This window comes from Rhinopithecus roxellana, chromosome 1 (genome assembly GCF_007565055.1).
Source record: "Rhinopithecus roxellana isolate Shanxi Qingling chromosome 1, ASM756505v1, whole genome shotgun sequence".
NCBI lineage: Eukaryota > Metazoa > Chordata > Mammalia > Primates > Cercopithecidae > Rhinopithecus > Rhinopithecus roxellana.
Window position 1 is genome coordinate 92,069,787 of NC_044549.1, and position 22,655 is coordinate 92,092,441.

At 41.0% G+C, this 22,655-nt stretch overlaps 1 protein-coding gene across 7 annotated transcripts in view; it reads left to right on the plus strand.

Annotated features, from left to right (window-relative positions):
* ATG7 (autophagy related 7) overlaps positions 1-22,655 on the plus strand; it is a 277,811-nt gene that overhangs the window by 106,007 nt on the left and 149,149 nt on the right. For 6 of the 7 annotated variants that reach the window (XM_010377280.2, XM_030927947.1, XM_030927958.1 and 3 more), the window contains one exon: positions 2,401-2,481. In XM_010377280.2, coding sequence (XP_010375582.1) covers positions 2,401-2,481 — 81 coding nt within the window. Of the gene's footprint in view, positions 1-2,400; positions 2,482-13,667; positions 13,785-22,655 lie in introns of those variants that run through there. The other variant, XM_030927952.1, reaches the window with a different exon arrangement.

Consider the following 22,655-nt stretch of genomic DNA (forward strand, 5'->3'; position numbering starts at 1 on the left):
ACATAAAGTTGGATGAAAACTGTATTAGAGAAAACAGCGTGCAGAAACCTTTCCATGAAACATAGACGGACACATGACATGTCGGCCATGTTAAATAACTTTAATGGAAAAATATGCTAAATGTGATAAAGTTCTTTTCTAAGTAAACTTAATATAAAAGTAATTGGGGTATAGAGGAGACTCACCGTAAGTATTCTCAAGCCTGTAACTTCCAGAGCTCATGAAAATTTCAGCATTCCTATTTGTGACTTGCTATGAAACTCTTTTCTGCTATTTTGATGTCTCCTGTTTTGGTGTCCTGAATAGCAAACTTACGACCCTGATTATGGCTCAAGCCGTGGATTATGAAATGGTTACCACATTCCTGAGATATTAGGAACTAAAAGGTTGTCGTATTTTCATATGTTTATAATGAGGCTATCTAACTTATACCAGTTACCAAATTTCTTTTTCTTTTTTTTTTTTTTTGAGATGGAGTCTCGCTGTCACTCAGGCTGGAGTGCAATGGCATGATCTCAGTTCAGCTCACTGCAACTCCGCCTTCGGGTTCAAGTGATTCTCCTGCCACAGCCTCTCGAGTAGCTGGAATTATGGGCGCCCACTACCACACCCAGTGAAGTTTTTTTGTATTTTTAGTAGAGATGGGGTTTTGCCATGTTATCCAGGTTGGTCTTGAACTCCTGGCCCCAGGTGACCTGCCTGCCTCGGCCTCCCAAAGTGCTGGGGTTACAGGCATGAGCCACCGCCTGGCCCAAATTTATCATTTCTATCAAACACTTGATCTTGGATTGCATTAAAAAACACATAGCATATTGATAAGGACATTTAAAAATCGGGCGGGGCACAGTGGCTCACATCTGTACTCCCAGCACTTTGGGAGGCCAAAGTGGGCTGATCACCTGAGGTCAGGAGTTTGGACCTGCCATGGACAACATGGCAAAACCCCTATCGCTACTAAAAATACAGAATAACTGGGTGTGGTGGTACGCACCTGTAACCCCAGCTCCTTGGGAGGCTGAGGCAGGAGAATCACTTGAACCTGGGAGGCAGAGGTTGCAGTGAGCTGAGATCACGCCACTGCACTCCAGCCTGGGCGACAGAGCGAGACTCCATCTCAGAAAAAAAAAAAAAAAAAAAATACCGTAGGCATTTTTTTCCAGGTTAGATTTTTTCCTGAGATAAGTATGTGTAAACAATTAACACTGTTACAGTGTGAACGTCAGGATGGAGTTATCCAAAACTCAGAAGAAGCCTTTTTCTTTAAAGAGTTTGTTAAGTTTTTTGTTTGTTTTTTGGGGTGTGGGGGTATGAGGGAAAGAGCATGGTGTTAATAGGATGGCTAAAGGGCAGTAGGTTGGGTTTTTTGTTCCATTCAAGTGAGTGTTAAAGTTGTGAGGAGACCTAGTGTTGACGACAAATGCTGTGATATTCTGAGAGGGAGGGAAGCTCAGACCTGGGCCAGGTCTGCATCAGGAGGTCCATTTTGAGTCTCCATTACTTACTGTTTACCTGAGCCATGTTGCCACTCTTCCTGAGCCTGAGGTTTTTCAACATAAAATGGGGAATTTGAAAGGTCAAATAAATTAACTCATAAGATTTGTGTTGTCTGGTTTATTATAAATGTTGAGTCCTGTGGAGACTTCAGAGATTTTACCATTCGTATTTTTATGGTATATAGAACAGCTTAAAACTCCCCCTTTGGTGTAAGTATAGTATATAGAGGTATAATGTTCTGAATAAATTACTTCAATCGTAGTTTGTGAAACCTAATTATAGCTGATACTCTGGAAATGTAACTGAGTTGTAGTCCAGAAGTTTATGCTCAAGGTGGTGCTGTTTCTCCATAAATCTGATGATGTTTTACATTTTATCTATCTGTTCCAAATTAAGTAAATTACTGGATATATGCTTAGGGCCATTTCTGCCTTCCACAGTCCCCAGGCCACCCAAAATCATGCTGTAGAAATGTGTATTTCTACATTGGGTGGGGTGAGACCCCACCCAAAATCATGTCGTAGAAATGTGTATTTATCCCATATTCACTGGAACACACGTGGGAGCTAATTGTTGAGTATACCAGTGGACCTGTTACATTTTGGAAGATGTTTGTTAATACTTTAGATATTACAGCTTGCATTTTGTATTTTACAGTCAGTTTGTTTTTAGGTCAGAAATATTTGAAAAGCTTGTAAGCCCTGGCTCCTAATGGAATAAAGGACCTAATGTAGTTCTTCTGCAAACTGATTACAAGGGAAAATACTCATTTCGAACTTATTTTGCTCATAATCTCTATCCGGACCGCCATATTAATCATTTCCTACTTCTTGTCAGAAACCAGACATGCATTTCATAGATGTGGTCATTGTGTGTTTGATGTGAATTGTTTTGTTTTGTTTTTAGATCCGGGGATTTCTGTCACGGTTTGATAACGTCCTTCCTGTCAGCCTGGCATTTGACAAATGTACAGCTTGTTCTTCCAAAGTAAGTCATTTTGTATTGGAGGGACTTGTTTTTAAAAGTGAGCTGATCAACATTTGACCACAGCCTCACCAGCTAGAGCCACCGAAACCAACTAAGAGCTTTTTGTGGGGGAAGGGTGGGGTCTAAACACTCAGAAAGGACTTTGTTTTCATGGATCCATATTCATTCTCACAGTAGTTTAAAACCAGCCTGAGAAAATGTGTAGGGAGATGAGTTAGAATATTTCAACTCTGTATCAATACTTACATCATGCTAATTTTGTCTTGAATTTGAACTTTACTGCTCTTTGTTCCTCCCCAGAGGGTTCCCTCCTAGCAGGGACCCTCACAGAGCAATTTTTTAAAGTATTACTCTGAGAGTGAGGCAGCCCTGGCTATGCGTCTTCTGCAGATCCACATAATTACAAAGAAAAAGTAAACAGAGATTAAGGGTCTGGATGGGGAGCCACTAAAAGGGCCCCTTCAGCTTTGATCTTTCCAGAAGCTCTAAAAATAGAGCCGGTATGTTAGCCATCATAATGGGAAACGGCTGATATATTGCAAAACCACAGTGATGGCATCTCATGTTTTAATAGGCTTTCAGATACCATCTGAGTGACTTTTACATGTTCACTATATGTGATAGCTGATTTCCTTTCAAGTGTCCCTTTCAGCCTTCTAATGCCCAGTGACTTGACCTGGGCTTTTAAGGCTCATGATTGCTGATAAGTAAAGATTTTCATGTTGAAGTGCTATACAAAATAATGTTGTTGGCCACTAATCCCCAACTGTGGCTTCTCAGTTATAATTTGGGACTACTTTTCTGTGTAGCCTTCATCCGTCTGCCACTGTGGAAGAAAGAGAATTCTAGGGACGTTTTTCTCTATTCTGAGTTGACAAGCTTCCTTTGAAAACTGTACTTGGGCTATATTTTATGGGAAGCACAATCCTGACCAGTTTCTCTAAAAAATCGGATGTAGAATTGACAAGCAATGTTGATAAATTTGGTTACATTTAGATGGTCAAAAATTTAGACTAATTATTTTCTTTTTGCTTCCAAAGTAAATTAAACCCATTTTATTATGCATCCCAAGTGCCTATGTTGAGATTTCAGGCTTAGACTTTGTTAGTAGTTACCCATGAGCCCATTCTTTCTATAGTTTCCTTTAAGGTATATCTGTTCAAGCCAGGGCCTCAAGGATGTCTGTCTGCATGCACCTCCATCTTCAGAAATGCAAGTTTTAGGATTATATACTACATCTTTAGTGGAGTAGATTTTTTTTTTTTTCTTTGAATGGTTGAGCTAACTGGTCTCAAAATAACTTGGCAGTATTAATTTTCATACCGAAATCATTTGGCACAGGTGCCAGAAGGTTTTCTATAGCTTTATGTTGGTCTGGCTAGTCAATGAAATATAATTGGGTTCTCTAAGTGAAATGCAAACACTCATTCTTTTTTGTTCTATTTCTAATTAAATTAGCCTTTGAGATACTGTTTATAAAAGAATCACAAGCATACCAACTAACTGGGCATTCCTTATATACTTTAAAAGAGAATAGCTTAGCATTTTTCTTTCACACATTGTAAGCTTTAAATCAAATACAGGTATCACTTTTTTGTTAGCAAAATTATTTCCTCTTGGTGATTATTCTGAGAGTCCTGCTTTACATAAACATATTGGACGATTTAATACAAACTGACTTGGATTTTTACAGCTGTGCTATTCCCATAGCGATCACTTTTCATGTGGTCTGGGTATTAAATTTCTTTTGTGCTGGAAAGGTTGCTTCATTGGTGCACGTATTTCCTTACAGTAGAAATGCAGCATTTACTTACTTGGCTACCTTCTTTATTCGCTTAGGAGATTGTCATTCTCTATTATCTGCAAACCCAACATTAATACTTTAAAATGACAAATCCAATTACATTTTCATTTCTTTGTATGTGAATTTTTCTTAATGTATATTTAGCATAATACATTTTATACAGAGTCATGTCATAGTTGTTATTGTTTCAAAAGATTCTTTGGGGCTAAAAATGACTTTTAAAAATGTTTCCTTTGACATTCATGAAGTAATTTTTTCCTTTGGTAGTTTTCAGTGTGTTTCCTCCTCCCCACCAGGATCAAGGCCATGCTTGTGTCTTGATTTAACCACAAATAGAGACAGATTGGGGAAGTAGAATAAGTTCTGCTGGATAGTAAAACACTTGTTCATTACCTTATTTATTAAAAACAAAGCAATACCGTTATATACATACATATAGAGAGAGAGAGAGAGAGAGAGAGAGCACGCGTACACACGAGCGAGAGCTTTCTGTGTAGCCTGAGGTGGGGAAGAATACAGTGCTTTGCTTCTAAAGCAGAAAAGTTGGAACATTTACCCACAAATCATTTCTTATCCTATTTGATCTTAGGTTGGCACATAAGGAGGTGAATTGTTCCATCTTAGGGGAAAAATACTGAAGAATGGTGGGGAGAGGTGGGTGGTGAGGAGTCACTTTCATTCCAGTTTCTACTTACTGTCTTGCAGAACTTTCTAAACAGATGGTATTTGTCAATGAAATTTCAAAAGACCTTATTTGAAGTTTATATGAGTTGCTCTTTACTTCTACAAAGGAAATCCAAGCTAACCTAGAGTATTGTGGCATTACTACCAGAGGGAAAAGTACAATTTTTAAAATCAATATTCCTGGAAGACTTTCCTGTAGTGCTTTAAATTACTTTGTTATTGTTAGACTTTCACCTAAATATTTTTTGGCAGTAGAGTATTTTTGGGTAACTTTCTATTTGATATAATTTTAAGCTTAATAGAAACATTGCAAGAATAGTACAAGGAACTCCAGTATGCACTTTACCCACATTCATCTATTGTTAACATTTTGCCCCGTGCATATGTGCTGTCCTCCTCCAAACCCTCCTCCTTCCCTTCCCCTCCCCCATTTTTTTCTTGAAATTTTGAGAGTAATTTGGAGACATTGTGATCCTTTACAACTGAATGCTTCAATGTAAATTCCAAAGAACAAAGACATTCTCTTACCTAAACACAATACCCTTTTACCCTTATCAAATTCAGGCAGTTTAATGTTTGCACAATACTATTTTGTAATCCACAGTCTGTGTATTCAATGTTGTTGTTTATACCAGTTAATGTTCATTATAGGTTTTTTCCTCCCAGACCAGGCAAACATTGCATTTAGTTGTCGTGTCTCTGGCTTCCTTCAATCTGGAAAAGTTACTTCATCTTCCTTTGTCTTTCTTTGGTGTTTTGATATTTTGCCAGTTATTTTTGTAGAATTTCCCTCAATGTGGATTTGTCTGATGTTTCCCTATGATTTGATGCAGGTTATGAATTTTTGGTAGGAATACCAAAGAAGTGATGCTGTCTCCTCATGTCAGGAGTTATATATATTATATCCCTTTTGGTGATGCTACTTTTTTGTTTTCCGTATTTCTGACTACCTTCAACAGTGAGAAACCTGCGATCTTAGCTCGCTACAGTCTCCATCTGCCTCCCAAGTTCAAGTGATTCTCCTGCCTCAGCTCCCCAAATAACTGGGATTACAGGCGCTTGCCACCATGCCTGGCTAATTTGTTGTATTTTTAGTAGAGACAGGGTTTCATTCTGTTGGCTCAGGCTGGTCTCTAACTGCTGACCTCGTGATCCGCCCGCCTTGGCCTCCCAAAGTGCTGGGATTACAGGCGTGAGCCACTGCGCCCAGCCCTATCCTAGATATATTTACTCACTTGCTGAAGTCTAGAATACACAGGAAGTAGTTTCAAAATTGCTAGCCCATACTACTACAGAAAATAAACCTAGAATCTAGAGTTCCTATTTGTGTGTAGTTCTTTTATTCTAGGTAAAATTTCTATATGGTGAAATGTATGAATCTTAGAACAACTCTAAGTTTTAACAAATGTATACACCCATGTAACCCATACTCTTCGCATCAAGATATTAGAGTTCTGCCATCACTCCAGAAAGTTCCAAGGTACCCTTTCCCAATCAATTCTGGGGGAAGGGGAAGTATGTTGTATATTATGACTAGTCCTTCTCTATAAGGAGTAAAGCTAGGCACCTTCAGGTGTTCTATGCAATAATAGCCTTGTTTCTGGGACCCAGAAGTTGACCAAAACCTTTTTTCAGACCTGCAGAGTCAGGAGCAGGACTGTGCTGGAGGAGACTGCATGCAGAGTATTCTTGCTCTTGTTGCACAATTCTGTTGCAACCTTTGTGATATTGCAGGAACAGCCTGTTATGAAGAATCAGGCTCCAAACTTGGTTTGCATACCATCTGGGACCCGCGCAGATGTAGCAAGATGTGCCCAGAAACCTGATCTTGAGATTTTAGTGATTAGCAACCCTAATAATACACTCATTCTGGTGTTGCCTGTGCAGTAGGTTCTTCTGTTGATGGGTTATGATTAAACTCCTCAAAGTGACTTGCTATTAGCTTTCTGTGTGTATCTGGGCATATGTCTTGAAGAGTGATAGGGTAAGGGTTGGGTAGGAATAATAAATGTCAGCTGGTATATCATACTTTGTTTTGGCCTTTGTCATAGCCAGCTTGCCCATTCATTTTTTGATATTATATAATCCTACCTTTCTTCTATCATATTTTCTTGTTACTTATGAAGCATGAAAGGCTAGGCATGGTGGCTCACACCTGTAATCCCAGCACTTTGCAGGGCTGAGGTGCGCAGATCCCCTGAGCCTAAGAGTTCGAGATCAGCATGGGCAACATGGTGAAATCCTGCCTCTACAAAGAATACAAAAATTGGCCAGGTGTGGTGGCACATGCCTGTAGTCCCAGCTACTTGAGGGACTGAGGTGGGAGGATCCCTTGAGCCCAGGAGGTTGAGATCATGCCATGGCACTCTAGCCTGGGTGACAGAGCAAGTCATGCTCATGCCTCCAAGCCCCCACCAAAAAGAAGCATGAAATACCAAAAGTCAACTTAGCTACTTAAATGGGGTGTGTGTTTGTTTTTGATGGAGTTTCTTTCTGTTGCCAGGCTGGAGTACAGTGGCATGATCTCAGCTCACTGCAGCCTCCGCCTCCTGGGTTCAAGTGAATCTCCTGCCTCAGCCTCCTGAGGAGCTGGGACTACAGGCATGTGCCACAACGCCCAGTTAATTTTTGTATTTTTAGTAGAGACAGGGTTTCACCATGTTGGCCAGGATGGTCTCAATCTCTTGACCTTGTGATCTGCGCACCTTGACCTCCCAAAGTGCTGGGATTACAGGTGTGAGCCACCGTGCCCGGCCAGCTACTTAAATGTTTTTTAAGAGAAACCTCTGTGCCGAAGCAACTTGTCACCTAAGGGCTTTGCAAATGCACCACTTGGAAGACAGGCAAATCATAGATTTGAAAGGAAGGGTTAAATTGTTACCATGTGTCTGTTAGCAGACATTCATTTAATTCAACTGACATTTGAGTCCCTGCTGTGTGCCAGAGATACAAAGATGATTAAAATAGCCACTGTCCTCAAGGAACACTGTCCAGAGGGTGAGGCAGACTCATAAGTCAGTAATGATCTGTTCCGTTGTGAAATGCCCTACAGCAAGGTCTGTCCTCTTGTTATGGCATCCCAATACCAATTAATTTTGTAAATGTGGATGACCGGGGAAGGCCTTGCAGAGGATGACTTCTGAGTTGATGTTAAAGGGTCAAGTAGGAGTTTCTAGAAACACCTGGGGGAGAGAACACGAGGAATTCCAGGCGGTGGAGAATTGCATGTATAACAGCCAGAGACAACAAGACATGGCACAGTTATGAAGTTGCTCAGTAGAGCAGTTGTGGCTGAGCCTGGGATAACCAATTTTCTGCAAATCGTCCTCTTGTCTTTGCGAGTGCTGTTCTAATTGTGGCCATCCTTAGAGTTGGAATCTGGTATATGTTGTCTAATGCTTAAAGCTGCTGTTTTGAATTTTACAATTCCATGTAAAACTCTTGCTCACCTAGCACCGAGCTTTTTAGGGGGTTTCCTAGCCTAAGGAATCCAGCAGCTGCAGCAGGGTGGTGTGGAAGTCAGGAAGTCAGGGGATTTCCAGGGTCCTGGCTCTGCATCCCTTGCTGGACTGCCAAGTGACCACAAGCAAGGTGCTCCCCCACTCTGCCCGCCTCCATTTCTTTTCTTCAATGAGTCAGTTGAATGAGATAAGTTCTGGCTCTCTGTTGATACTTTATTAGCTTTTATATTTTATATTTCCTTTATTTCACAAGCAATGGATTGTTAATTGCAGAAAAATCAGAAAACATATTTAAGAAAGAAAATAACCACGATCCAGCCATTTAGATCACTGTTAATTGGTGATGTCGACACTTCTTGACGTAAAATATATATGTATATGTATATAGCTATACATAGACATCATTTTTCCCTGAACATTCCTACTATAAGGGATTTATGGGGCTGTATTGAGGATACTCCCTGCTTCTCAGATTTGATAGGGTTTTAAATCTCAATCATTTACAAGGACTGGCCAGAGCCCAATCGGAAGAGCTCTCCACAGCCTGTGCCAGGAATCTTTGCATACAGCTTCTCAGTGGCAAATATTACTCAAAACTGGGCCACAGCCAGATTTTCCTTCTCCTTTCCAAAAGGGATATAAATCTCTGATTTGGAAAATGATGAGTAACCCCCAGGTTCTCTTTTCCTATCTCATTTACCCAGCAAGGCCTCAAATCTTCTATTTTAATGTGTGATGGATTCCATATGTATGGTTGTGTGGTGTAAAATGTATCCCACATCTTGTCCTTAGCAACTAGTGTTTTCTCCAATCTCTAGAACTGCTTGGTTCCCAAAAGGAGATGGAATATACAGCCAGAGCTGGTGAGGAGTATTTAGCTACAAGCCTTAACCTCAGAACTCTTGGCTCTTCACCGCCTTGAAAAACCTTGGACGTTTCTCCCTTTGCTTCTATTTCCTCATCCATAGAGTGGGGAAAATATTTTCTGTTTCCCAGGGAAATTACAATGGTTGACGTGTATCCAGTTCCCTGTGGCCAAGTACCAAGGCCTTTGCCCACTCCTGGGACTGGTGTTGACATCAGAAATAAGAAAACAAAGACCCCTGTGATCGCATTAGGTCCTCCTGAGATATATGCAACCTTTTCTGGGCTCACTGTCCACACACAGGTATAATGGGAGGGATTGAATCAGGGATTTGAAGGCCAAGGCTGCCCTGGCTTTGAAAGGCTGCAGAAACCTTGCATTCATGTCTCTTGACAATGACAGCCAAAACCTTTTCCATGATTCCAGAGAATGCAGCCTTGCTCGTTACTTTGACCTGTGGTTTTTAAGACCACTTAATTAGTAGTTAGAGCTTGTGATGATTACTCCTTTCCGTGTCACCTGTGGTCCCAAACACATCTAGTTTTCCCAGACAAATTTTTTCTTACAGGATCCCTTTTGCCACTCAGACCAGAAAGTTTAGGGCTGTGTTCTCCTTAGATGGTTCCATTGGCAGCCTGGCCCAAGCATAGTCTTCAGGGTATTGAAAAATTGGGTTCCTTTTAGTTTGGAATTAATCTCATTCACTTCTAGTCTTATCCCCCAGCCTGTTCTTAAATATTTTTGAGTCATGGATTATGTTGAGACTGATGAAAATAGTCACCACTGTTCCCCTTAAAAATGCGAAGCCGGCCGGATGTGGTGGTGCACACCTGTAATCCTGGCACTTTGGGAGGCCGAGGTAGGTGGATCACGAGGTCAGGAGATTGAGACCATCCTGGCTAACACGGTGTAACCCTGTTTCTACTAAAGAGGCAAAAAACTAGCCAGGTGTGGTGGTGGGCGCCTGTAGTCCCAGCTACTCAGGAGGCTGAGGCAGGAGAATGGCGTGGACCTGGGAGGCAGAGTGGAGATCGTGTGCTCCAGCCTGGGCAACAGAGGAAAAAGAAAAGCAAAAACAAAAAAAATGCAAAGCCACACAGTTTTACAGACAATTTCAGAGGCTTCATGAAGTCCCTGAAATGTGCCTGCGGATCCTAGTAAAGCACCATTGCTCTGAGTGTCTCTTTGGTACCACTCCCAAGCTCTCCTAGATGAGATACTGGGATATTAGAGTTGTAACCAGTCCCACCATGGCTCCCCCTATGGCTTTGGGAACTCACCATCTCTCTCTGGGGACTCCTTTTCCTCAACTGTAGTAAAGGTAGATGCAGGGGCTGATTTGCCACTAGTTTTTGTGTCTGAGATTGTGTAGTCTCTTGGTCAACTATTTCATTTCTTTAGGCCCAGCTGTTTCCAACTGGATGATGGAGGACAGTACTAACTTTGCTCAGAGTTCAAAGGGTTAGTTCTCCCTCTGCTAGTAGGGTGCATTGATTTGACTCCTGATGGGCAAAGGTCCCCAACTAGCCACTGTTCATGTTCCTTCCTTTTTTTAGGAGATGGAGTTTCGCTCTGTCGCTCAGGCTGGAGTGCAGTGGCGCCATCTCGGCTCACTGCAAGTTCTGCCTCCCGTGGGGTTCATGCTGTTCTCCTGCCTCAGTCTCCCGAGTAGCTGGGACTACAGGCGCCCGCCACCACGCCCGGCTAATTTTTTGTATTTTTAGTAGAGACAGGGTTTCACTGTGTTAGCTAGGATGGTCTGGATCTCCTGACCTCATGATCCGCCCGCCTCAGCCTCCCAAAGTGCTGGGATTACATGTGTAAACCACCGTGCCCGGCCCCTTCTTTCTTTTTTTTGTTTATATAGTACGTTCATCTTCATCCTCTTGCCTATACCCTCAATAACTTTGTAAGATAGGGAGGGAGGAACATGGACTTGTAAATGGTACCTAGCTGCTAAAACAAGGGAACCATCAGCTGAAACTGGGAAAGCTTTTATGGACATGTGAGCTCTTACACAGGCTTTATACCATATATATATCACTACTTAAATAGATTGTTTTAAATACCTAAATATAGGCCAGGCATGGTGGTTCATGCCTGTAATCCCAGCACCGTGGGAGGCTGAGGGGGACAGATCACCTGAGGTCGGGAGTTTGAGAGCAGCCTGGCCAAACATGGTGAAACCCTGTCTCTACTAAAAGTACAAAAATTAGTCACACGTGGTGGTGTGTGCCTGTAATCCCAGCTACTTGGGAGGCTGAGGCAGGAGAATCTTTGAACCCAGGAGGCGGAGGTTGCAGTGAGTCGAGATGGTGCCACTGTGCTCCAGCCTGGGGAACAGAGAGAGACCCTGTCTCAAAAAAAACAGAAAAAAAGGAGATGTGAAATAACTGTTTGAGAATGTCTTATTCCTGAAGTTACCCTTATGACTCGTTCATATAACATCTTATATTGTATTTATGATAGTGATATGAACTTAATCTTAGTTTTCTAGAGTGTCTGACCTTCTCTAGTTTTACATAATTCTTTCATTATGAAAGTTTTGTTAGTGCTTTTTTTAAGACAGAAAAACCTACATGGTTCTCTTCTCTAGAATATCTAATGTGACTGGTTAAATCACATACCAAAGTTAGACATCTTGAATTTACAGCCATCAGACTAAAATGGGAAAATACCGCCTGTGTGGGCCTTAAGCTACTGCAAGTGTGCCAAATGTGAACAGTCAGTGGGAGAATACACATGAGCAAGTTTTGCAAATTAGAGGAGCCATCTTGACAGTACACAAGTGTGCATTCAGCAGAGTCTTGGGTAAGGGCAGTATCATTGGAATATATGGTCAGCCTCCCATGAGGGCTACGTAATCGGAACTCACCTGTTGTCATAAGTCTAGGCCACTAGGTGTCTTTGTAATTAACTCTGGATTCACTGAAGCATTTGGATATTTTAAAGAACTCTATTGGCCTTCCAACTTGGCACAGAAATCCATACAAAAGCATATTTTTGTGTTATGTTTGAAGGCCTGGGAAAAATTTGGATTTCTCTTAGTTCTCAGTTGTACTTTGCATTTTCCTTTCTTTATATGTCAGCTCTTCCACAAAGGGCCTTGAAGGGAGAGGGTAACGAAAGTGGGGATTGAGGCAAGTTGTAATTACTCACTGTTGTGCTGAAACCTCCTACATATCCCAAAAGTGGAATGTGAGCTCAATCAACATCGCTCTTAAGACCATTTATTTGTTGCCTGAGTAAAACCTTCCATAAAATTGCTAATACGCCTGAGTACAATATTTTCCTTAGTTCAATTTGACCAGACTGATAAAGAAGATTGATTTTAATCATAAGGTACACAGATTTTTAAAAGAGTGCAAAATGACTTGCTAATAGACTAATGTCAGAGTAAGAAAACAAAAACATATGTGTGTCTTCCAGCTCTATTGGAGGAGCAAGAGTTTGATTTAACAATATCTGCTCTCTTTGTCTAATCACTCACTAGTTGCATATTTTTGAGAATATTCCAATAGGCGCTGAAAGTATACCTGGAAAATGAGACCTTTGTCAGCCTATCCCACTCAGCAAAAGGACTGCAGTCCCAACAAATGGACCCTTTCACAGTGCTCCCTGGGGTTGACTGCATGTTTCTGTTAGGCTGTGCTAGTTTGATATGTTCTCCTTGGGAAATTGCTTCCACTCTCACAGTATTTTCCTCGTGATAGCCTCAGCTGTGGTACCTTTTTGACCTTTGTGGGTGGGTTTGATTTTTTTTTTTTTTTTTTTTTCGGAAAGTAATTTGAAGCTGTGTGTTGTGAATAAAGAGAATGAGCAATTTGTAGGAAAATTTTAAACTGTTTAAAGTACTACAGGGCTTAAAATGGCACATGGGTGTGAACAAGTGAGAAAGTTAGAAGAGAATTCAAAAGTATCCCATCTTTTGAGCTAAGACCTGGCAGGACATTTTGATATGGCTAGTGCAGCAGCAGTGAGCACTGGCTTTATCTGCTACCCACTAACCGTGTGACCTTACGCAAGTATCTCAAACTTTGAGCTTCAGTTTCCTCAGGTATAAAGTAGTTGCAGTACCATAGCCATGAAGATGGAATAAGAACTCGTGTGATGGGTGCCATGTAGTTGGCACTCTGTCAGTGTTTTCCATTGCTCGTTGGTCTGAACAGAGATCAGGTGCCATTCCCATTTTTTTTCCTGAATACACTCATTTTTGTCATTTACAGCCATAAAAAACTTTCCGTCTTTAGAAGTTGACAAAAAAGGAGGGGAACAGAAAAGGGCCTGGCCTCGAGATGTGAGCAAATACTAATGTGCAGGTTTTTAGATTCTTTGTCTTTTTCTTTCCTTTTCCCTTTTCTTTTCATGTCAGCTCTAAATCTAGGAGCTTAATTATTGACCGAAATGAAGCTGAGGTTTCATGTTCCCCGGAGCATGCATTGATGGGAAGGATGAATTCTCATTTCCTGGAGGCTGAAGATCTGTGCAGGTATCTGTGGCCAATGTTAAGCCTACGACTTTAGATGAGCTGGCATAAATCTTGGGAGAGGTTTCTTGTCTGTGTTCCCTCTGAATTTCTCTGTGCTGTTAGAGGCAGGGACAGAAGAGAACCAGCATGGCAGTGCTGGGCTCAGGGTCATGCCTGCTGCCTGCCAGCGCAGCTGTTCTTGTCCCTGTCCCACATTGCTTCTTGGAAGCCTTTTTACAGCCTCAATCATCTTGCTCTTTCTACCGCAGCTATAAATGGGTTGGAAGCCAGTGCAGCATGGGCAGGGAGGACTTGGTTTAATCTTTTCAAGTGCTACAGCATTTCTCTGTTCCTTTGGCATCATTTTATGGATGTTTTCCCAGTATCCCTTTCCAGTGTCCTATGAATTGGCTAGCAAGAGTGCTTCCCAGTCTATCAGATGGAGAGAAGCAGCAGGCTCAGAGAAATTACATGAAAGTCCAGATTTCCAACTTGTTCACTTTTCTACCATATTAATCATCTCTCAGACAGTGATGTGGTAGGATTAATTCATATGCATAGAATTCCATTGTACTATTTAGCAGGGGAAATAATTTCACTTTAAATTTTTAGCAGCTTCAAGGACTGATTGATTAGGCTCCTTCAGGCTCTTTGGAAATCTTGTCCTTTGAAAAGGGAATTCTGATACCCAGAGGAATGTATTTCTTATGGTCATGTTTCAGACTGTAGCATCTTGAAAGTCATGTGGGCTAGAGCAACTTCTAGGTATCCTTTAGCACAGATGCAGGCTGAGAGTTGAGAGTTTAAAAGCTTTTTCTCAAGAAACTGTTTATGACAAACATAGTTCATCTCCCATTTTGGTTAATTTTCAGCTTAAGTATTTTAAAAAACATTTGGAGGGCAGGGACATGCAGCTGCTAAGAATCCAAGACAGTACTGTTTTGAAAATGCAAATATTTCTGGTTTGCATTTACTTGAAGTAGGGTAGTTGCCTCCCATACAGTCCCTTGAATACAGATATTCTTTAAATGATATCATTTTGAGTAGAATACAGAGTCCAGGTGATTTTGGGGAAATCACTTAAAAAAAAAAAAAGCTTAGGTATCATTGCATTCTAGGGGACAAGAAACAGAACGATGGTATTTTTGGCAGGCGCCCCAGCCCAGCAAAACCCACACCCCAAGGCTGTCTCTGTAGCTTCCTGTGGTTTTCCCACTGAAGAGAAACAGCCTTTCTCTTGGAGGGCCTGGGATGGCAAGTATGTATATCAGCTTGATCAGAATCATAATATTCCTGCTTTGAGGTTATGTCCCAACAGGCTTCATTTAGGAAATTTGATGCACCACAATTGTTGCAAACTGAGTTGAACTGATTTTGTGGCTCCTAATGGTGCAAGTTTTTTGTTTGGTAGAAACTGGTAACTTCCTATATTAAAATTATGCTACCAGGTGATCTGTAACAATAAAGTCAAGTCTCAGACTAAATTTTGCGACCGATAAGAACGTTAGCAAGCAGGCACAAAAGTTAGTCATTCAGCATGTTCCTGTGGACTGGGAAAAGCCCCAACCTGTCCTTTGGATATGTATCTCACATCAAAGGTTAGGTAGAAACAGATGCAGAAAAATTCTCAATACAGGACACATCTAAACTTTTCATTGGCGCAGGTGATGGAATCCTCTGTTAAGTGTCCAGACTCAGGACCAGAGTTCTAGGCCCAGAGTGCCACCGCAGAGAGTGTTAGGCTGCCTGGTTTGCCAGATTCTTATAATCCACATATATATGCAAGGTTAAGAGAACCCTGTACAGTATTTCCAGCCAACACATACATATATTGAATTCTGTTTTCATCAGAAAAATTATTTCTACCATCCTTTATACTTGTGAGGGAATCCTCTAGTATAGATTTCAAAGCTGTAGCTGATGCTTTTGTAATAGCCACACCTGGGGTATGTATTCCTGATTGGGGTACCTCAGATACTAACTAGCTACCCATAAGAGGAAGGGAGGGAGGGAGAAAGGGTTTGGGTGTGTTCCCATATACTTGCATGCATTCACACTGTGTATTCAGAAATATTTTAAAATACAGATAATAGGTATCTCTTTATTTGACCCTGGAAATACTGTGTCTTGTATAATGTTGCCAGCCATTCATGAATGACCTGAAATGTCAACTGACCTTTGGCCTGCCATGGTGTCTTAGAGCCATTGATGAACGGCTCACCATGGGGCAGAGAAAAGAGAGAAGAGAATGATAATTTTTGTTAGTTTTGTGGGGTGTTTTTTTCTTTTATCTTTTTTTTTTTTTTTTTTTTTGAGACAGTCTTGTTCTGTTGCCCAGGCTAGAGTGCAGAAGTACGATCTTGGCTCACTGCAACCTCCGCCTCCCAGGTTCAAGGGATTCTCATGCCTCAGCCTCGCAAGTAGCTGGGAATACTGGTGCATGCCACCACACCAGGCTAATTTTTGTATATTTTGTAGAGATAGGGTTTCACCTTGTTGCCCAGGCTAGTCTCAAACTCCTGAGCTCGAGCAGTCCTCCTCCCTCGGCCTCCCAAAGTGCTGGGATTACAGGCATGAGCCACCACGCCTGGCCAGTTTTGTAGGCCTTTTCAAGCTTTTTTGCATTCTTTCATTTGATGTTCTAGTATATGTGGAGATGTTGTATCCCCCACTCAGTTTTGTACACAAATCGTTGTCCAGGGTCATAGAATGAGTAAATTACAGGAACTATAACTTGAAAGAAATCCTATCCTTTATACTTCCTCTGTACTACCAAGAAGAGCTATTACTATTCAAAGAATACCATGGAACTTTTTCACCTTGGGGCAGTTATTGCCAAGGTAAGACCATGTACTAAGGATATATTATATAACAGAATGCTGGGAGATTTCGACCTTAACTAGTGATAGGCCAGGTGATTCAAACCAGCTCTCTTACTGAAGTCACCTTAAGAAACTGGATCAGTTGTTTCTAAAAATCTTCTTAAACATCAAATCACTATTATAAGGAGATATTGAGTTGAGCTTTGAGAGAGAAGGTAAGCACAGAGGAGCAAGCCTTAGCATTAGGGCCATTTTTTGTTTTATGGCCATTTGCTGATCAGGATAAAGGAAGTTGAGAGCATGAGCCCACACCTTTGGTGTCCTTTCAAGGTGAAGGAGATAAAACTTGTAGTCTGGGTCCTTTCAAGCCTGGGAACCCTTATAAATCATTCTTCACTTCGAGTTTGAACTGTATCGAGAGATACACCTAGGAGTAAGGGTGAAGTGAAAGTAAACCATCCCTCACACTGGTAGTAAAAATTTCACGTTATCTAAGTGGCTCAGAAACCTTAAGGCTTACTTGCATTACGATAATTCTATTTAGCGAATGCCCATAGGTGCCAGGTAAAAGCAGTGAAATCTTAGAGGGAAATATGATCCTAGGCCTAAAATTATTTATATAGAAAATTTTGCTGTTATAATATGCTGCCGCAGAGGTAACCAGGCACACAAGGAGAGAAGGTACCATAAGTGAGAGTTGGCAGAAGCAAAGACAAAAGAAATACAGACATACAGATTCTAAATATTCTACTTACTAGACATACACTATGAAATACTATTATTACAGCATTAAAGGAAGTAAAAGCCCAAACTTAGTTGTATTGGGGACCGGAAACTCTATGACTTTTCAGATTTAAAAAACTGAAATAGAGGACTGAAAATTCAAAAACAAAATGAATAGGTATACAGGCAATTATATACCGCTAAAGAGCAAATTAGTGAAATGGAAAATAGATTAGAAGAAACTATTCAAAGTGAAGCACTGTATACACAAAGATGGAAAATAGAGAAGGTAGAAGATAGAGTGAGAAAGTCTAACAGTCATAATTGGAAACCTAGAAAAAGAAGAGAAAGAATGTTTCTATAGCAATATTGAATGGGATTATAGATCAACTTTTTGAAACAAACGAAAAACCTCAAGCCTCAAATCCAGGAAGCCCAACAAATTTATAACAGTACAAATAAAACTAAATCCACACCAAGACTCATAATCAAACTTCAGGAAATGGAATATAAAGAAATCTTAAAAGCAGTGGGGGATGGGAAACAGACATTAACTTCTGAAGAATGATGATCAGGCTTACGATTGACTTGCAGAGTGTGAGCCAGAGGACAGTGGCAATAACCTCTTTAGTGTGCTGAAGGAAAGAAATGCATCCCAGAATTTTAAACCCAGCAGAAAATACTGTTCAAGAATGAAAGGGGCCGGGCGCGGTGGCTCACACCTGTAATCCCAGCACTTTGGGAGGCCAAGGTGGGCAGATCATGAGGTCGGGAGATCCAGACCATCCTGGCTAACACAGTGAAACCCCTTCTCTACTAAAAATACAAAAAATTAGCCAGGTGTGGTGGTGGGCACCTGTAGTCCCAATTAGTCAAGAGGCTGAGGCAGAAGAATGGCGTGAACCCAGGAAGCAGAGCTTGCAGTAAGCGGAGGTTGCACCACTACACTCCAGCCTGGGCAACAGAGCGAGACTCCGTCTCAAAAAGTAAAAAAATGAAAGATAAAAGTGAAGGTATTAAAGGTATTTTATATAGACAAGAACAGAGTCCACCACTAGCATGTTTAGACAAAAAGGACTTTTATTGGGTCTTTGCAAGTAGGAGGAAAGTGATTCAAAATGTTAAATCAGAAGTATAGAAAAAAAAGTATAGAAAGTGGTTAAAGACGGGGTAACTCTAGGCCAGGCACGGTGGCTCACGCCTGTAATCCCAGCACTTTGGGAGACTGAGTCAGATGCATCACTTGAGGTCAAGAATTTGAGGCCAGGCTTACCAACACAGTGAAACCCTATCTTTACTAAAAATACAAAAATTAGCTAGGTGTGGTGGCACATGCCTGTAGTTCCAGCTACTCAGGAGGTTGAGGTGGGAGGATTGCTTGAGTCCAGAAGTTGGAGGCTGTAGTGAGCTATGATTGTGCCACTGTATCCCAGCCTGAGCAACAGAGCGAGACTCTGTCTCAAAAGAAAAAAAAATGTGGGTAACTCTAAATGAACATTTGAACATTTACTGTATAAGACAATACAGTGTTCAGTGGGATTTTTTTAAAATAGAGATTTAAGGCCAAGGTGGGCAGATCACTTCAAGTCAGGAGTTTGAGACCAGCCTGACCAACATAGTGAAACCCCGCCTCTACAAAAAATACAAAAAAAATTTTAGCCAGGTGTGGTGGCAGACACCTGTAATTCCAGCTATTCAGGAGGCTGAAGCAGGAGAATCACTTGAACCTGAGAGGTGGAAGTTGCAGTGAGCCGAGATGGTGCCACTGCACTCTAGCCTGGGCTACAGAACAAGACTCTGTCTCAAAAAAAAAAAAAAAGATTTAAAATGCAAGACAGAAAAAGCATAAAAATTTGGAGGAGGTGATTGGAATTAGTCTCTTCTAAGGTTCTTGCATTGTCTTGGAGGAGGTTAAAGATATGAATTAATGCTTGACTGAGATAAGGATATGTGTTGTAATTAATAAACACTAAACAAATAGAAAAGTTGTATAACTTCTGACTAAAAAGGAAAAAATAGAATGATAAAAATAATTTAAAGGAAGAAAAAAGTACAAAATACAAAGCCCAAGAAGTAGTGGTAAACTGAAACCCACATGTATCAGTAATTACATTAAACATAATTGATTAAATGCTGGTAGTAGAAAGATTGTCAAACCAGATTTTTAAATTTATATGCATTATACAAGCAATATATCTTAAACTTACAGAATGACTGAAAATAAGATATAAGAACATAGTGTTTTAGTATTGAATTTTCAAAAATAAGGTGAAAATAAACTTAAACACCACAAGAAAGTTGCTGTAGCTATATTAATATCAGACAAAACAGAATTTAAGGCAAAAAGCATTAATTACTTTATAGTACAATTACTTTATAATAATTGGTTTTAATTTGCCAGATAGAATTCTAAATTTATATGTATTTAATAACATGTCTATAAAATATATAAAAAGTTTACAGAACTACCAGAAATGAGTTTTCCCCCCCGAAGATGGAGTCTCACTCATTCACCCAGGCTGGAGTGCAGTGGTGCGATCTTGGGTCACTGCAACCTCCATCTCCCAGGTTCAAGTGATTCTCCTGCCTCAGCCTCTGAGTAACTGAGACTACAGGTGTGCGCCACCTTGCCTGGCTAAGTTTTGTATTTTTAATAGAGATGAGTTTTTTGCCATGTTGGTCAGGCTGGTCTCGAACTCCTGACCTCAGGCGATCCACCTGCCTCGGCCTCCCAGAGTACTGGGATTACAGGCGTGAGCCACCGAGCCCTGCCGATTCATTAAAATTTTCTACTGTGATTATAAATCATTTATTTCTGGGCTGGGCGTGGTGGCTCACGCCTGTAATCCCAGCACTCTGGGAGGCTGAGGTGGAGGGATCACCTGAGGTTAGAAGTTCGAGATCAGCCTGGCCAACATGGCAAAACCACATCTCTACTAAAAAATACAAAAAGTAGCTGGCCATAGTGGCACGTGCCTGTAGTCCCAGCTACTTGGGAGGCCAAGGCAGGAGAATTGCTGGAACTTGGGAGGCGGCGGTTGCAGTGAGTTAAAATCACACCACTGCACTCCAGCCTGGGTGACAGTAAGACTCTGTCTCAAAAAAAAAAAAAAAAAAATTTAATGAATTATTCTCAGTAATTGATGAAAAAAGGATACCAAAAGAAATCGGGAAGGGTTAATGAACATTTGATTAACATGATTAATAAGCATATTCTAGTGAACACACAGAATACTGCACCTAATTGAAGTACACATTCTTTTCAAGCACACACGTAGTATTTTACAAGAATTTGCTGGAATAGACGGGATCGTTAAACAAGTTTCAACAAATTTCAGAGTGAAATTATATAGATGTGTACTGATTCCACTGTAACTGTGCAAGAAATCAGTAATAAACGGATAACTAGAAAATCATCTCCATATGTTTGGAAATTCAGATACATACTGTAAATAACTCATTAATTAAGGATGACATAATGGAAATTAAGAACTATTTTAACTAAATGATTAAAAATAAGTATACCAAAATTTGTAGGATATGGAGAAAGCAATACTTAATAAAAATGTGGCTCATGCCTGTAATCTCAGCACTTTGGGAGGTCAAGGCAGGAGGATCGCTTGAGGCCAAGAGTTTGAGACCAGCCTATACAACACAGCAAGACCCTGTCTCTACAAAAAAAAAAAAAAAAAAATTGCCAGGTGTTATGGCACATGTCTGTAGTCCTAGCTACTTGGAGGCTGAGACAGGAGGATTGTCTAAGCCCGGGAGTTTGAGGTTATAGTGAGCTCTGATCGCACCACTGCACTCCAGTGTGGGTAACAGAGTGAGTTTGAGCCTTTGTCAAAAAAAAAAGAAAAAGAAAAAAAGCCTTAAAGCAGGCCCAAAATTAATGAGCAAATATTTGTATCAAGAAGTTGGTAAAAGCAACACAATAAATGCAAACAAGTAGAAGATAGAAATTATTACAGGGAACAGCAGAAAGACCTGTAAAATTGCTAAACCTGTGGTGAGGCTGAGCAAAAGGAAAGTTAACATGTATCTTAGCATTGAATTTTTAAAAATCGGGTGCAGGCTGGGCACGGTGGCTCATGCCTATAATTCCAGCACTTTGGGAGGCTAAGGTAGGTGGATCACTTGAGGCCAGGAGTTCAAGACCAGCCTGGCCAACATGGTGAAACTCCATCTCTACTAAAAATAAAAAATTAGCCAAGTATGGTGGCCTGTATCTATAGTCCCAGCTACTCAGGAGACTGAGGCAGGAGAATTGCTTGAGCCCCAGATGCAGAGGTTGCAGTGAGCTGAGATGGCACCACTCTATTCCAGCTTGGGCAATAGAGTGAGACACTGTCTCAAAAAATAAAAAGAAAAATACAAATATGATGCAAAAGAATAAATTTATAGTTCAACATTAAAAGACAAAATGAAGTGATACTGTGAAGGAGGCAGGCAGATTTAGGTGAAGAATTATAAGGAAAAGTAGGCAAATTATCATATAAGTCACTGGTTTTTAGAGGTAAGTAAGAAGTTGTAATTTAGAAGTGGCCTTTCTTTTCTTTCGAGACACAGTCTCACTCTGTTGCCCAGGCTAGAGTGCAGTGACGCAAACTCGGCTCACTGTAACTTCCACCTCCCGGGCTCAGATGATTCTCCTGCCCTCAGCCTTCCGAGTAGCCAGGATTACAGGAATAAGCCACCATGCCCAACTAATTTTTTATTTTTGGTAGAGACAGAGTTTCACCATGTTGGTCAGGCTGGTCTTGAACTCCTGACCTCAGGTGATCTGCCTGCCTCAGCCTCCCAAAGTGCTGAGATTACAGGCGTGAGCCACAGGGACTTCGGATGTAATGTTTTGATATTCTTGACGGGGTTGTAGTTACACAGATGGTCACTCTACATTGCATATAGACTACAATGTAGCCTATAGACTATTTTACTTTTCTGTTTCACAATGAAAAATGTTAAGATAATTAATAGGTATTCTGTATGCATGCTTCTGCGGGCATGCCCATCATTTACACTATTCTTTTTGCCAGACAGGAAGGGTCACAACCTGACACCTCTCCTTCAGAGAATGCTCATCCCAGCTTGAAGGCTTTTTTTTTTTTTTTTTTCTTTTTTTTTTTTTTTTTTGAGACGGAGTCTTGCTCTGTCGCCCGGGCTGGAGTGCAGTGGCCGGATCTCAGCTCACTGCAAGCTCCGCCTCCCGGGTTTACGCCATTCTCCTGCCTCAGCCTCCCGAGTAGCTGGGACTACAGGCGCCCGCCACCTCGCCCGGCTAGTTTTTTTTTTTTTGTATTTTTTAGTAGAGATGGGGTTTCACAGTGTTAGCCAGGATGGTCTCGAT